This window comes from Leguminivora glycinivorella, chromosome 12, assembly GCF_023078275.1.
Source record: "Leguminivora glycinivorella isolate SPB_JAAS2020 chromosome 12, LegGlyc_1.1, whole genome shotgun sequence".
NCBI classification, from domain to species: Eukaryota; Metazoa; Arthropoda; class Insecta; order Lepidoptera; family Tortricidae; genus Leguminivora; species Leguminivora glycinivorella.
The window spans coordinates 263,382-280,085 of record NC_062982.1 but is presented as its reverse complement, the minus strand read 5'-3'; the positions used below and the strand labels follow the sequence as shown (position 1 = coordinate 280,085).

The following is a 16,704-nucleotide window of genomic DNA, read 5'->3' as shown; positions in this document are numbered from 1 at the left end:
TTAAAATTGAATATGCATTTTATCAGGAGTTTTCTTTATTAGTCTGGCAACTTTATTTTCAGCTGATTGACAGTGACAGTGACAACTCAACTAAAATCGACTTGTTTTCATAGCTTTGCAATAGTAATAAAAACAGACGCTATTCTTTATGTTATACATCCGCTAAACAATTAGGCTGTTGTACTATCCATAATGGATCAGTACGACACTTCCCAGCTCACGGAGTTCCCGCGCTTCGAGCCGGAATCATCGCAGAGCGGGGTATCAACGTTCTTCAACAAACTGTGGAAGTTTCCGATGTTCTCGACCGAAACGGGCGAGAGCACTGAGAACAAAGCTGCGGAAGACAGTAAAGAGGGGTCTCCGCAGAACGAGGATGTGAGCAAGCAGGAGTACGACGACAAGCCGGAACAGGCGAGCTATGCGGTCGAGTTCGAAGGACGGAGTTTGCAGAATGTTCTGAGAAGGATCAGTAGTCTGGTTGCGTTGGGGTCTAGCGTAAGTACTCATTACTTAATCTAATACGAACTTAATAAGTACTACCTGAATTCTGGTTTTACTTCCTTCCCACTTGTAAATGAATGAGTATACATGCAAAGTACAGTATACAAACAGAACATGCGCGCGATTATTTTATTTGATAACAGAGAATTTCGAATGAAAGAGATAGCATAATTACAGTTTCAAATTACCTATTTTGTTACATCATACCTAAATACGCCCATTATTTAAAGTCATATTGGAATGAAAAAGTTGCTGTAATAATAAAATAGTTAGAAACTCTACATACTTACTAGAATAAGATTATTAGATAAATAAAGCTATAAGTTCAGTGCACAGCAATAGAAACAGGATGAAAAAGGTATGCTTTTAAACAAGCTTATTTATGCAAAAAAATATTATCTTATTTATCTGTAACTTCTTTGTTGTTATGAATAATTAATTTAACTCTCAAACAAAAAAATAGATCACCAAGCTGTTTGCAATGCATTGTATTTATATGAATATATTTTTTAGTTAAAATTGTTTACAGTGCTTAGAGAAAATGTCACACCTACCATTTTAAAGAGGCTTGACCATTTTTAAATATCGATTGTGTAAAAAAAATTTTTCAGTACAGATGAGATGGTGCTTTTTCCCCTGCACTAGAGCACAAAGTTGTTAATTTTTGTTGTGTTTTCTTTTCTTTCACAGAGTGGCACAAAGTACTCGGACACGGAGCTGGCCCGCTACTGGATGCCGGACGATATATCCCGCGAGTGCTACGAGTGTGCGGCGCGGTTCGGAGCCCTGCGCCGGCGCCACCACTGCCGTGTGTGCGGGCAGGTCTTCTGCGGCCGCTGCTGCTCCCAGCGTGTGCCAGGTACTCTTTAAATGTAGTGTTAGAAATTGGTTAATTATTTTTAAAGAAGACAATCAACTGTCATTAAAAATTAAAAAAAAATATTGTTTTCTGTAAGCAAACTGACTGTGCACTGCGCAATTAATTCAATGAAAATGAACTAAATGCATGATCTTATTTTAATGTTTTTAATTCCAATACAATATTTGATAAAGATTTTTACTTTTACTCTAAATCCCGTGGTGTGGCCCAGTCTAAGCCAATAACTGATGATACATATTATGAAGGAAAATATCCTTTTTATTGCTGCCACACTGCCACATGCCACAGGGTAGCAAAATTATTTCCACCTTGGGTTTCCACTTGAACTTCTGATGCTTAGGATGTTGTATGTCCTAAGGCACCCCATAGGTGCATAGGGCCTCCACAAGATCCTTCCACTCCTTTCTATCTTGAGCCACCACCTTGGCCTCGTTCCAGCTCAGTCCATATTCCCTCAGCTCGTTCTCAACGCTCCGCCTCCAGGTGTGTACGGGGCGTTTGCGGGCCCTCTTTCCTCCTTGAGGCCGCCACTCAAACGCGATACTGGCGCTGTTGGTAGCTCCTCTTCGAAGGGTATGACCGATCCATCTCCATTTCCGCAGAGCCACTTCCTGGGCAATCGGAGGTTGTCGGCACATACTCCACAGATCCTCATTTCTTATAGTTTTCGGCCAGAAGATACGGAGGATCGACCGGAGGGACTTATTGACAAACACTTTGTGCAACAAAGAAGTTTGTGCATCAGCCCCTTTGTCACTCTCCATGTCTCACAGCCAAGAGAAGCACGGTCTTGACAATGGATTCGAAGAGGAGATTTTCACGCGGCGAGTAAGCACGTTTGAATCCCAAACAGGCTTGAGTTGAGCAAATGCAGCTTTTGCCTTCTTAATTCTGCTCTCGACGTCATCGTCTGCACCTCCCTGACTCGACAGTGTACTGCCGAGGTACACAAACTTGGAGACTGATTCAAGGCGGTCGTTTTTGAGCAACAAAGGTTCCTTACAAGCTGATTGTACTCGCATATTGACAGTCTTCCGTCGGTTGATTCGCAGGCCCATGGCTTCAGCTTCCTCTTGAAGACTCTCAAGTTTTGCTTTTAGATGGGCTAAAGATGGCGAAATCAGCACGATGTCATCGGCGTAATCAAGATCTTCCAGTACCTTTGTATGCCAGGAAATGCCTCTTGGCGTTTTGACCACTCTTCTCATGACGTCGTCGAGCAGAATTATAAATAGCAGTGGAGACAGGAGGCATCCCTGCTTCACACCGGCACTTATTTGTATAGGCGCTCCCATTTCGTTTTCATGTATCACCCTACATGTGCTCCCCTCGTACAAGGAGCGGATGATGCGGATGACACACTCGGGTATGCCCCTGCGACGAAGGCTGGACCACAGCGCGCTCCACTTCACGGTATCGAAGGCTTTTTCAAAGTCCACAAAGGCGAGGAACAACTCCGACTGCCATTCGACACTCTGTTCGATCAGGATGCGTAGGGTATTGGTGTGGTCTGTGCAGGAGCGACCAGGGCGAAAACCTGCTTGCTCGTCCCTCAGCGTCTCTGCCACTCTTGGAGCAATGCGATTGAGCAGTATCTTTGCTAAAACTTTTGCGGCTGTGGGCAGGAGTGTTATGCCGCGCCAGGAGTGTTATGATGCTTAGGATGCCATTACATATTACAGTCACTCAAGAAGTATTCTCTCTCGGCAGGTCAGATCTTCGGGTGCGCAGGCGGACTGCGCGTGTGCAACTACTGCTGTAACGTGGTGCTGAGCTACCTGCGCGAGAAGGAGGCCGGGGAGATCTCGCCAGACCTGCGCTCGCTGCAGGAGAGTCTGCAGGTAACGGCATGAAGAACACTCACACTCGACCGGTCAGATCATCTACTGCTGTAACGTGGTGCTGAGCTACCTGCGCGAGAAGGAGGCCGGGGAGATCTCGCCAGACCTGCGCTCGCTGCAGGAGAGTCTGCAGGTAACGGCATGAAGAACACTCACACTCGACCGGTCAGATCATCTACTGCTGTAACGTGGTGCTGAGCTACCTGCGCGAGAAGGAGGCCGGGGAGATCTCGCCAGACCTGCGCTCGCTGCAGGAGAGTCTGCAGGTAACGGCATGAAGAACACTCACACTCGACCGGTCAGATCATCTACTGCTGTAACGTGGTGCTGAGCTACCTGCGCGAGAAGGAGGCCGGGGAGATCTCGCCAGACCTGCGCTCGCTGCAGGAGAGTCTGCAGGTAACGGCATGAAGAACACTCACACTCGACCGGTCAGATCATCTACTGCTGTAACGTGGTGCTGAGCTACCTGCGCGAGAAGGAGGCCGGGGAGATCTCGCCAGACCTGCGCTCGCTGCAGGAGAGTCTGCAGGTAACGGCATGAAGAACACTCACACTCGACCGGTCAGATCATCTACTGCTGTAACGTGGTGCTGAGCTACCTGCGCGAGAAGGAGGCCGGGGAGATCTCGCCAGACCTGCGCTCGCTGCAGGAGAGTCTGCAGGTAACGGCATGAAGAACACTCACACTCGACCGGTCAGATCATCTACTGCTGTAACGTGGTGCTGAGCTACCTGCGCGAGAAGGAGGCCGGGGAGATCTCGCCAGACCTGCGCTCGCTGCAGGAGAGTCTGCAGGTAACGGCATGAAGAACACTCACACTCGACCGGTCAGATCATCTACTGCTGTAACGTGGTGCTGAGCTACCTGCGCGAGAAGGAGGCCGGGGAGATCTCGCCAGACCTGCGCTCGCTGCAGGAGAGTCTGCAGGTAACGGCATGAAGAACACTCACACTCGACCGGTCAGATCATCTACTGCTGTAACGTGGTGCTGAGCTACCTGCGCGAGAAGGAGGCCGGGGAGATCTCGCCAGACCTGCGCTCGCTGCAGGAGAGTCTGCAGGTAACGGCATGAAGAACACTCACACTCGACCGGTCAGATCATCTACTGCTGTAACGTGGTGCTGAGCTACCTGCGCGAGAAGGAGGCCGGGAGATCTCGCCAGACCTGCGCTCGCTGCAGGAGAGTCTGCAGGTAACGGCATGAAGAACACTCACACTCGACCGGTCAGATCATCTACTGCTGTAACGTGGTGCTGAGCTACCTGCGCGAGAAGGAGGCCGGGGAGATCTCGCCAGACCTGCGCTCGCTGCAGGAGAGTCTGCAGGTAACGGCATGAAGAACACTCACACTCGACCGGTCAGATCATCTACTGCTGTAACGTGGTGCTGAGCTACCTGCGCGAGAAGGAGGCCGGGGAGATCTCGCCAGACCTGCGCTCGCTGCAGGAGAGTCTGCAGGTAACGGCATGAAGAACACTCACACTCGACCGGTCAGATCATCTACTGCTGTAACGTGGTGCTGAGCTACCTGCGCGAGAAGGAGGCCGGGAGATCTCGCCAGACCTGCGCTCTCTGCAGGAGAGTCTGCAGGTAACGGCATGAAGAACACTCACACTCGACCGGTCAGATCATCTACTGCTGTAACGTGGTGCTGAGCTACCTGCGCGAGAAGGAGGCCGGGGAGATCTCGCCAGACCTGCGCTCGCTGCAGGAGAGTCTGCAGGTAACGGCGTGTAAATGTATGTAAAAAATCTAATTTTCACTTTGTAAGACACTTTTGTAAAGCCTGACCAAAAATATATGACTACTGGCTTTTGCCCGCGGCTTCGCTCGCGTTAGAAAGAGACAAAATTAGCCTTTGTCACTCTCCATCCCTTCAACTATCTCCACTTAAAAAAATCACGTCAATTCGTCGCTCCGTTTTGCCGTGAAGGACGGACAAACAAACAGACACCCACACTTTCCCATTTATAATATTAGTATGGATTCTACTAGTCAGGAAGGCGCTGTTATTCTGATGTATGGTGATAGTTCAGTATGGTATGAAGAAATTAGTTCTAATGAAATTCCGCAACATGGCGCTTAGTCATATATTTCTGGTTTATGTTTACGTGTTTCCGAGTGAGTGTTTATACAGCGAATGGTTTCTATTCTTCTCGACAAATCACCAACTTTGTCGTAAGTCTCATGAGAGTATTGTGTCTTGGTACATTTTTAAAGCATGTTAATTAATCTATGTCTGTTGTAGGCCAAGTTCCCTGACAACAAAGCGAACGCGAAGACCAGAGACAACTACATGTTCGCTCGCGAGGAGGAGCGCGGAGGCTCCCGCGAGCCCCTCGCGGAGCTGCTGCCCGCGCTCCGCTCCGCGCTGCCGCTCGTGCAGCACAGGTCAGTACAACACGAGACAACTACACTCAACCAAGTGGAATCCTGGGCAACTCTACAACCCTGTTCTATTGACACCGTCAACACTGTGCCAAGCGTTATTAGCGTGATACCTGTTCACCACGGCCAGACTACACCTGTCAGAGTGTGGTCGTGTTTGCCGCTCCCGTATTGAAAATCCACGAAAAACGTTGTCGCCCCACCTGACACTGCTTGAATAGTCTGTTAGAGTTAGAGACTGGCCATCACAATGATGATGATCGAATGTGCGAGGCCTTTTTCTTTCGGAGCCACCGAAGTATAAGCTGACCGATGAAATAATTAGGACACCGCACGGTCACGATTGAAATTTAAAAAAAAAATTGGAAATAGTCATTGTTATTGGACGGTTTCAGGTCTTTGAAGCAGATTTGGGAAGTGATGTCGTGAGTTCTCATGTTGCTGTCGTTACTTACTACATCTTTCCGAGCTGTAAATATTGCTATAACGTGTCGAATTTGTTGTTTCCACTTTTTCATACTGTAATGGCCAGAAATTTAAGTGCACACATTTATTCTGTACACTTGGCTATTTTAGACCCCAATCTATAAATTTTCTTAGGTTACTTTATTTTTGCCGTTTGGTTAAGGAGGATGTAAATTGAAGCCACGATATCGTCAGCTGCCGCTCTGTTGGTAACGGTGACCACCCAAGCTTGCGAATTTATCAAATCTAATTCGACTTGGTTCATTTCTGCTAACGACTTTTGATTTTGTAAAAATCCTTTATTAAAAAAGATTACATATTTGCGAGTTCAAGATTGTATTTCTTATGCTATTGTAGGTATTATACGTCTCAAGTCCTATAAATAACTTTATCCTGTTTATATTAAAAAATTGTACGAGTAAAAGTTACCACATAATTTGTCCACATGATTGATTTCGACTGTCTTAGTATTTTAGACTTTGTGTTATTCGGTGGTTAAAATATTCAAATATATGTGTATGGAAACCACAACTCCATGTACTATCAGCTGCAAAAGTGCATGGCGAATTTATCAATGAATTCATTCATAATTTCTCCATGCACTTTTGAACCTGATAGTACGTAATATGTGGCAGGTACCGCCTGGTGCGATACAGCGGCGTGTGGCGGGGCTCCGACATCATGCAGTGGATTATCGACAACACCGGGCACAAGACCAGGTGAGAGGAGACTCTCCTACATTAAGACGCTACAGGAGCGGCAATGCTAAAATAGAAAGGAGCCCCCCTTTCAAGTTTAATATACAAGTGTTATTAACTAGATTTATCGAAAAAAAAATTGTCCGTTAAGAACAACTCAGTTAAAAAATATTGCGAATAAATCTTTAAAATCGAGGTTCCGCTCTCGACTGTTTCCTCCTTGAAAACTTTGTGAATCGTGACGAAATTTTAGAATTTGAATAACAATGAAATAATCTGTGTCGGACCGTTTAGTTTTTTTTTGCTAATTATCACCAATTCTGAATACTATACCGTTTTCCACGCCATAATCAATAACACCGTTTATGGAAATTTTTGATGGGCTTTAAGTTTTAAAATAAGAATATAAAAAAAATCAAAACGGTCCGACACAGATACCAAAAAAAAATCTGTGTTGAAAAAAATCATTGCTCCATCAAAAACGAGGGAGGAAATAGTCGAGAGCGTTTGTATGGAGAATTGACCCCCGCCTGTAGCCTCTTAACATCCCCATTCGTGTATTTCCAGATCATTATTATATTGACTTGGAAAACGCACATAAGGCACACTTACAGATTATTTTCAATTCAATTTCAATTCAATTCAAAAATTTTATTTCAGGTAAAACCCATAGTAAAAGAATACAATTAAATACAATAAAAGCAACAGAATTTAAACATTAAAAATCGTCAATAAAAATAAAAATTAAAAATATTAAAAATAAAATAAAAATAAAATTCAAAACATTAAATAAAAATCAAAAACATAAAAATTAAAATTATTCAATATATTCCGATATTTACATTAAATTATACACCACGCCTCTAGAACCCATATGCAAGGAATTCCAGTGTCTCCAGAATGTACCGGCAGGATACCCAGAGATCAGCTGAAGCAGGCTGTTGGGACTATCACGTACCCGGTGCATGAGAGACGCGGTACGTTTGCGGATTATAGCCCCGAAAGAATCTACTGCAGCCTCCGCAAACATTCCTGAGGCACTACAGTACCGTGGCAGTCCCATCAGCATGCGGAAACCATTATTGTATTGGACGCGCAGGGCATTGAGGGTCTTTTTTGTGTATTTTGTCCATAGGCTGCAAGTGTAAAAGGACTGGCAAAAAGCCTTAAAAAGGGTCTTTTTAACATCCCCGTCACACCGCGCGAACCTACGTGACAGCATATTGCACCTTACTGACAATGCCCTGCGTTCCCTTTCCATATCAGCATCATCTTGGAGGTCCTCGGTGACCCAGTGCCCGAGGTACTTGAACCTTGACACTCTATTTAGAGGAACATTACACAATTTCACCACAGGAACCGACACGTACTCATTTTTTCCTGCGCCAAAAATCATGTATTCGCTCTTCTTGGTGTTGTACATCAGGCCATGGGCCACCGCATACTCCTCACAGATCTTCAACAGCTTGACAAGAGCACTGATCGCCGGGCACAGCAGCACCATATCATCCGCATAGCTGATATTGTTTACAATGGTACCGCCAATTGAGCATCCAATACCCGTGCTGCTGAGCCTAGCGATCAAATCATCCATGTACAAGTTAAACAACCTGGGTGAGCTGAGCCCACCTTGCCTCACACCACACGTCAACCTGTACACGTCTGAATACGCTCCGGCCCACCTGACCTGGTTAGTTTGATTGCCGTACCAATAACGGAAGAGGTTAACCACCCCCCTGGGCGTACTCGTCTTCTTCTCAAGCTTGTCCCACAAAATGTCGTATGAGACCATATCAAACGCTTTTGACAGATCCAAAAAACAGGCAATTACAGGTGTTTTCATCATCGTTGTAGTACTGGACGGTATGCTTAAAATAGAGAATCGCGCTTTCTGTTGATAAATTGGGTTTAAAACCAAACTGTGCATCGTGCACTCAACATGTTCTGACAGCAAGTTATCAAGCAGCCCGTCCAGCACCTTTGCAGATACTGTTGCTAGAGATATTGGCCTGTAATTGGATCCGTCCGAAGCATCTCCAGTTTTATTTTTAGCAATAGGTACGACAATAGTCCTCATAAGGTCATCTGGAAGGTAGCAATGGCTCATGCATAGGTTAAAAAACATTTTGAGTACCCGTGGAAGGTGATCACCGGCATGCTGCAGATGCTCAATGCTGAGTCCATCGTGTCCTGGTGACTTCCCCCTCGTCATCGACTGTATAACTAGTTTGACATCCTTTAAAGTGAACTGGACAGGTGCCTCATTAGATACCTCAGCATTGAACACCCGCGATGCATCTCCCAGTGGACTTTGAACCATATTTTTTTTTTTTTTTTTTTTAATTTATTAAAGAACAAACAGTCATACAATATACATATGTAAACTTAGCTATATTGCCAAAATTTTATTAATTATAGACCTATAGTTCTCCAATTTACAAAAATCGAGTTACAGTAAGAGTATTAAAGTATATTTATTACCTACTATATGATAGGCAGTGTAGTTAAATACATTAAAAAGTGTAAGAGAAATTAATTCAAAATGGAAGTACAGTCTGAATACTTATAATATAGGTACTAATTATTTTTATTTTAATAGAGAATATACAGTATAAATTTTGTTGAACTTAAACCAAAAGCGAACTAATTTTACTCAACAAACCGAAGAGTGTGTTTGCCTCCGAAACAAGAGCTTGCTATTTTCTTCGATCCTGCGTCGCTTCTAGTCAATCATTGGCTTCAAACAAAACATTTATTTAGAATTTTTGATCTGACTTTTTAATTTTTTTTTAATGTTGCTTATAGATTTCATGTAAACATTTTTTTATGTTTGTATAGGGCGCAAGCGCGAGCGATATGCCAGGCTTTAGTGTCCGGCGGGTGGCTGACCGGCGTGCCCGACGCGGCGCCCACGTTCGCCGACTACGCGCTGTACCGGCCCCGGGCCGCGCTCCACACCGCGCGTGAGTATACTGCACTAGTGCAGGAGCCACGTGCCGAGCGCTAGTGGCGGCTGGTGACCGGCGTGCCCGACGCGGCGCCCACGTTCGCCGACTACGCGCTGTACCGGCCCCGGGCCGCGCTCCACACCGCGCGTGAGTATACTGCACTAGTGCAGGAGCCACGTGCCGAGCGCTAGTGGCGGCTGGTGACCGGCGTGCCCGACGCGGCGCCCACGTTCGCCGACTACGCGCTGTACCGGCCCCGGGCCGCGCTCCACACCGCGCGTGAGTATACTGCACTAGTGCAGGAGCCACGTGCCGAGCGCTAGTGGCGGCTGGTGACCGGCGTGCCCGACGCGGCGCCCACGTTCGCCGACTACGCGCTGTACCGGCCCCGGGCCGCGCTCCACACCGCGCGTGAGTATACTGCACTAGTGCAGGAGCCACGTGCCGAGCGCTAGTGGCGGCTGGTGACCGGCGTGCCCGACGCGGCGCCCACGTTCGCCGACTACGCGCTGTACCGGCCCCGGGCCGCGCTCCACACCGCGCGTGAGTATACTGCACTAGTGCAGGAGCCACGTGCCGAGCGCTAGTGGCGGCTGGTGACCGGCGTGCCCGACGCGGCGCCCACGTTCGCCGACTACGCGCTGTACCGGCCCCGGGCCGCGCTCCACACCGCGCGTGAGTATACTGCACTAGTGCAGGAGCCACGTGCCGAGCGCTAGTGGCGGCTGGTGACCGGCGTGCCCGACGCGGCGCCCACGTTCGCCGACTACGCGCTGTACCGGCCCCGGGCCGCGCTCCACACCGCGCGTGAGTATACTGCACTAGTGCAGGAGCCACGTGCCGAGCGCTAGTGGCGGCTGGTGACCGGCGTGCCCGACGCGGCGCCCACGTTCGCCGACTACGCGCTGTACCGGCCCCGGGCCGCGCTCCACACCGCGCGTGAGTATACTGCACTAGTGCAGGAGCCACGTGCCGAGCGCTAGTGGCGGCTGGTGACCGGCGTGCCCGACGCGGCGCCCACGTTCGCCGACTACGCGCTGTACCGGCCCCGGGCCGCGCTCCACACCGCGCGTGAGTATACTGCACTAGTGCAGGAGCCACGTGCCGAGCGCTAGTGGCGGCTGGTGACCGGCGTGCCCGACGCGGCGCCCACGTTCGCCGACTACGCGCTGTACCGGCCCCGGGCCGCGCTCCACACCGCGCGTGAGTATACTGCACTAGTGCAGGAGCCACGTGCCGAGCGCTAGTGGCGGCTGGTGACCGGCGTGCCCGACGCGGCGCCCACGTTCGCCGACTACGCGCTGTACCGGCCCCGGGCCGCGCTCCACACCGCGCGTGAGTATACTGCACTAGTGCAGGAGCCACGTGCCGAGCGCTAGTGGCGGCTGGTGACCGGCGTGCCCGACGCGGCGCCCACGTTCGCCGACTACGCGCTGTACCGGCCCCGGGCCGCGCTCCACACCGCGCGTGAGTATACTGCACTAGTGCAGGAGCCACGTGCCGAGCGCTAGTGGCGGCTGGTGACCGGCGTGCCCGACGCGGCGCCCACGTTCGCCGACTACGCGCTGTACCGGCCCCGGGCCGCGCTCCACACCGCGCGTGAGTATACTGCACTAGTGCAGGAGCCACGTGCCGAGCGCTAGTGGCGGCTGGTGACCGGCGTGCCCGACGCGGCGCCCACGTTCGCCGACTACGCGCTGTACCGGCCCCGGGCCGCGCTCCACACCGCGCGTGAGTATACTGCACTAGTGCAGGAGCCACGTGCCGAGCGCTAGTGGCGGCTGGTGACCGGCGTGCCCGACGCGGCGCCCACGTTCGCCGACTACGCGCTGTACCGGCCCCGGGCCGCGCTCCACACCGCGCGTGAGTATACTGCACTAGTGCAGGAGCCACGTGCCGAGCGCTAGTGGCGGCTGGTGACCGGCGTGCCCGACGCGGCGCCCACGTTCGCCGACTACGCGCTGTACCGGCCCCGGGCCGCGCTCCACACCGCGCGTGAGTATACTGCACTAGTGCAGGAGCCACGTGCCGAGCGCTAGTGGCGGCTGGTGACCGGCGTGCCCGACGCGGCGCCCACGTTCGCCGACTACGCGCTGTACCGGCCCCGGGCCGCGCTCCACACCGCGCGTGAGTATACTGCACTAGTGCAGGAGCCACGTGCCGAGCGCTAGTGGCGGCTGGTGACCGGCGTGCCCGACGCGGCGCCCACGTTCGCCGACTACGCGCTGTACCGGCCCCGGGCCGCGCTCCACACCGCGCGTGAGTATACTGCACTAGTGCAGGAGCCACGTGCCGAGCGCTAGTGGCGGCTGGTGACCGGCGTGCCCGACGCGGCGCCCACGTTCGCCGACTACGCGCTGTACCGGCCCCGGGCCGCGCTCCACACCGCGCGTGAGTATACTGCACTAGTGCAGGAGCCACGTGCCGAGCGCTAGTGGCGGCTGGTGACCGGCGTGCCCGACGCGGCGCCCACGTTCGCCGACTACGCGCTGTACCGGCCCCGGGCCGCGCTCCACACCGCGCGTGAGTATACTGCACTAGTGCAGGAGCCACGTGCCGAGCGCTAGTGGCGGCTGGTGACCGGCGTGCCCGACGCGCTACTAATATACCTGCTTGACACATTTAGTTATGTAATCTGTATAGACCTTGTGGAATTTGTGGCCAAACGGAATCCTTAGACATTTAAAAACGAAATTAGAATCTGGTTACGTTCTGAACCCAGATTTACAAAAACTTGCCAAATGATTTAGTGCATCTTTCAGCATCGGACGAGGAGCAAGCACAGAGTCGGCTGGTGGAGAGCGTGTCGTCCTACTGCCTGGACTTGGACCTGGGCGAGAGCTCCGCCAGGCTCACCAAGACGCCCAAAACTAATGCTCCAGGTAACTCATCTTGAACACCTGGGTATACGTAGTCAATGCACAAACGCTTACGACTATATCATTATCGTAGCTAGCTATCTCTATCTCTCTTCCGTATTGGCGCGACCGAGCCAGACAGGCTGGGCCGGCTGGGATACAAGTTTTGCTTTAATGTTTACGATGACAGCTAGAAGACTAACATTAGCATGCATTACTATTTAACTACATTATACTACTTATTATTATTTATTCCCACTTAACAATATTTATAATGGTTTATCTGTTAGGCTTACAACGGGTCAGTATTTATTTTTATTCCCTTTATTAGTTTGAATTCTGGTTTAAAACGTCAGCGTGTCACACATTTTTCATATAAAGAGCAACATATTATTGTAGGTGACAATATTCTGAATTTTTCCTAGAATAATGAATAGCCTCGTAAGACCCAATGTACATACATTACAATGTACAAAGTTATTGCAATCTAATTTGCAACTTCCATGAACCTAATAAAGTAGCAATTTTTTTTGTTTCATTAGTTTTTGGAACAAACCAAATGTTTACCAATTTACTTATAGAAAAGGGTTCAAATTAAAGATAGAGAAACTAACCATGGTGGGTCTTACGAGGATAGAAGTGGGGATGGGTTGGTATGGTAATGGGTATTAGAGATGTGCCAAACCGAAAATATCGCAAACCGGGCTGAACGGTTTGATTTTCTACGTAAACCGGTTTCAACCCGGTTTGACCAAACCGAGTTGCTACGACGGTCCTTAGCGTATTAATGTAGCGGTTAGGTTTGGCCCGTGTGAAGCGATTCGTCAAAATTGAACACGAATCAAGTCGGTCGGGTTGAGTCGAGTCAAGTTATGCCCGAAACACAGGATATAAACGTGTGTTTTTTTATTTATTTAAAATTAAAGTTGTGTTTGAACGAGCTAAACTGAAACTAAATTAATGCAAATAAATATATTTCATTTCATCAAAATATTCGTAACGGAGACAGAATTCACAGAATATCGGGCGGCAACGGCAGAATAGCGGGAGCATTTAATTACAGTTGTAAACTGTTATATTTCCCCATTTATTATTAGGAAAAAGAGCACCATCTGTTATAATTGATTTCAAACCAAAGCGAGCACGGTCGGGCGGATCGGGAGTGTGTTTCAGATTCTGGCCGTGGCGCCACTTCCGCGCGAAAGTACAGCTATCCTGCTTGCACTCGCTGGCTTGCAGTTCCGATACCGATATTGCCGGTTTCGTTATCAACATTTTCGAGTTGAGTCATGTGGGAGGGGGACCGATCGGTACGTTCGTTCGGCTGCGTTCCGTCTGCTCGTTCGAACCGGTTTGGTGAACTGTCAAACCGAGTCGGGCCGAGTTGAGCCTAACTCGGTTTGAACCGGGTTGGCAAACCGGGTTGACACATCTCTAATGGGTATCATGGTTGTGTTGTGTGGGTCATGTCCATGTCACGTCTTGTCTCCAGAGCCCAAATCGTCGCCTTCGAGTGAAGAGGAAACGCCCAACTTGGAACACAGCGAAGGTAAATCATTCACTCACTTTAGCAACATAAAACTGCACTCAAAATTTGCGACATTTTTTTAATGAAAACGCTAACTTGCCAGACTATATAATCATATACAGCCCTGCAAAATAGAGTAGATATGAATAGAGGCGCCACCGTCTATGTAAACTGTTTTGCATGTGGCAACTATTGAGTCACTTCTATATGAAAACAGTAAGTGTTGCTATGATAAAATAAAAAAATGTTCCATTTCTACTGACTGTAAAATTGTAAATCGATTTCTCAAAATGTAAATTTTGACTATCGGGTCAAACAGATTTTAATGTATGGGTAATTAATTGGTTATATCTCTCCTGTGGACATTACAAAAGTTAAGAAAATCTAGTGATAATTTTTAGACGACATTCTAATGACGGGAAACATTTTTTAGTTCTTGACACTCAAATACGAAAAACGGGATACGAATGTACCAGAGTCGTTAACTTTTATAATATTGTCCACAGAAGTGACGTTTTTACTAAATCTTTTTGACCCTATCATAGATTTCCACAATGTAACGCCTGATTCCATCGATTCTATTAATTTATTTTATGATTGATGTGCCGACGGAAAGTTTCCAAAATTCTGACATGTTCACATAGGAAAACTTCGGAAACTCCCCATACTTTGTATGGACATTTGTATGGATGGAAACTTTCCATTTCATAAATTTAAATTCCCTTTATTTTTCGTGAAAGTTTCGTGAATTTTTCAAGAAATTTAAGATTTGTTTGGAAAGTTTCCGCAACTTGCACATCACTAATGATGGATGAATTCATGATCAAATCAAATTTATAAATTGTGGATGAATTTTGGGTAGTCAGTACTTACAGCGGGAAAACCTTCTCACGTTATTCATACCGGACAATCATCCATCGTGGGACCATTTTCATTCATTAATTTCACCAGGCAACACTTACAAGTAGTGTGATAGGGACGGCCTGATGTTTAATCATTTATCTCGCGACCATGATTGCCAGCCAGGTTTCCATGGGTTATGTTATGTTCCACATTAATTATGTGTTTTACAACGGCCTAAGTTGCTTTTAGATTCTTCGAATAATCGAACGATTCCAATATTACCACTCTGAATAAAATTCAAATATGTCGTTCTTTTTTTTTTTTAATTTATTAAAGAACAAACAGTCATACAATATACATATGTAAACTTAGCTATATTGCCAAAATTTAATTAATTATAGACCTATAGTTCTCCAATTTACAAAAATCGAGTTACAATAAGAGTATTAAAGTATATTTATTACCTACTATATGATAGGCAGTGTAGTTAAATACAATAGATTAAGTTCTTGCGTGCTTGTAATTATTTATTGGAGTTCCAATGAGTTTAGAGTATAAATATTATCGTGCCATATCCTTTCGCAGGTCCTAGTCAAGCCCTGTGCCCGCGCATCGCAGCGAAGGGCCAAGAGCACCTGGAACTGCTGATGAGGCAGTGGCTCTCAGCCGAAGCACTCAGTGCTTCTTGGTTAGACGTCCTGTTGCCGCTGTGTATGGCGGGGGCGGAAGCCACCATGCCAGGTGAGATTCTAAGGCACTGGTCCCACCAAGAACAAGTAAGCTATGAGCTATCGGCTATAAAAACGAACAAAAGATAGTCGCTCCCGTGTAAATAAAAAGCGATCACAGCGCGAGCGAGTTGTAGTTCGTAGCCAAGCTATGAGCTACAAATTGCTTGCTCTCTCTTTTACCTCTATTGACACGGGAGCGACTATCTTTTGTTCGTCTTTGATAGCTCATAGCTTACTTGTTCTTGGTGGGACCAGTGCCTAAACCTACCGACTAAGCTCTAAGTTTTATAATTTTAGAACTAAACGGGACTTAATCGCGTAAATACTTACATTTATATTTGGCCCGACGTTTCGAACATCACATTATAAATAAATAAATAAATAAATAAATATTATAGGACATTCTTACACAGATTGACTGAGCCCCACGGTAAGCTCAAGAAGGCTTGTGTTGTGGGTACTCAGACAACGATATATATAATATATAAATACTTATATACATAGAAAACATCCATGACTCAGGAACAAATATCTGGCTCATCACACAAATAAATGCCCTTACCGGGATTCGAACCCGGGACCGCGGCGCAGCAGGCAGGGTTACTACTGACTGCGCCAGACCGGTCGTCAATTATGTTCGTGGTCACGGGTAGACTGGCAAGGAATTGCATCAACATCTTCTAGCCGCGCGAGTTTCTCGAACTACCCGCACTTGTTCTTGATTATTCACTTTTGCGCTAGGGTTGTCACTTTGCCTACACACAACACTCACGATATCAGTGTCCCTAGGTGTTTTTTCACGCTTGCATTTGCTAATTACTAGATTCTACGAAGAAGAAATTCCCTGCCCCGCATTCTGGTTGAAATTTAGATGCTTTCTAATTTCAATCGCATCACTTAGTTTTCTGCTGTAGAGTGTAGAAACTGTAGAACAGACGTTCCGTTGATAGAATTTTGGGACTTAGGAGCCCGATTCAGTGGTTTGGTCCCGACCCGACTGTAGCAAATGTTCAGCT

The 16,704-nt window shown here is 47.9% G+C and overlaps 2 protein-coding genes across 2 annotated transcripts in view; both read left to right on the top strand.

Annotated features, from left to right (window-relative positions):
- The first annotated feature begins 96 nt into the window (after positions 1–96).
- Positions 97–4,379, top strand: LOC125232065 (putative 1-phosphatidylinositol 3-phosphate 5-kinase). The gene is made up of 3 exons (XM_048137681.1): positions 97–498; positions 1,195–1,363; positions 3,095–4,379. Exons 1-3 carry the CDS (start codon positions 193–195, stop codon positions 3,235–3,237), a joined length of 618 nt encoding a protein of 205 aa, XP_047993638.1. The 5' UTR covers positions 97–192; the 3' UTR covers positions 3,238–4,379.
- A 446-nt stretch (positions 4,380–4,825) lies between these two features.
- The window catches only part of LOC125232063 (putative 1-phosphatidylinositol 3-phosphate 5-kinase), a 65,708-nt gene continuing 53,829 nt past the window's right edge, over positions 4,826–16,704 (top strand). Inside the window, 7 exon segments of the mRNA XM_048137679.1 lie at positions 4,826–4,952; positions 5,478–5,620; positions 6,718–6,801; positions 9,619–9,743; positions 12,491–12,610; positions 14,079–14,135; positions 15,543–15,698. Coding sequence (XP_047993636.1) covers positions 5,526–5,620; positions 6,718–6,801; positions 9,619–9,743; positions 12,491–12,610; positions 14,079–14,135; positions 15,543–15,698 — 637 coding nt within the window. The 5' untranslated portion in view covers positions 4,826–4,952; positions 5,478–5,525.

Excerpts from the sequence above, each read along its gene's own strand:
- LOC125232065 (XM_048137681.1), top strand. The coding sequence starts at position 193 with ATGGATCAGTACGACACTTCCCAGCTCACGGAGTTCCCGCGCTTCGAG. Across the intron at positions 499-1,194 it reads TGGTTGCGTTGGGGTCTAGC|AGTGGCACAAAGTACTCGGA; the intron begins GTAAGTACTCAT and ends TTTCTTTCACAG. Across the intron at positions 1,364-3,094 it reads CTGCTCCCAGCGTGTGCCAG|GTCAGATCTTCGGGTGCGCA; the intron begins GTACTCTTTAAA and ends CTCTCTCGGCAG.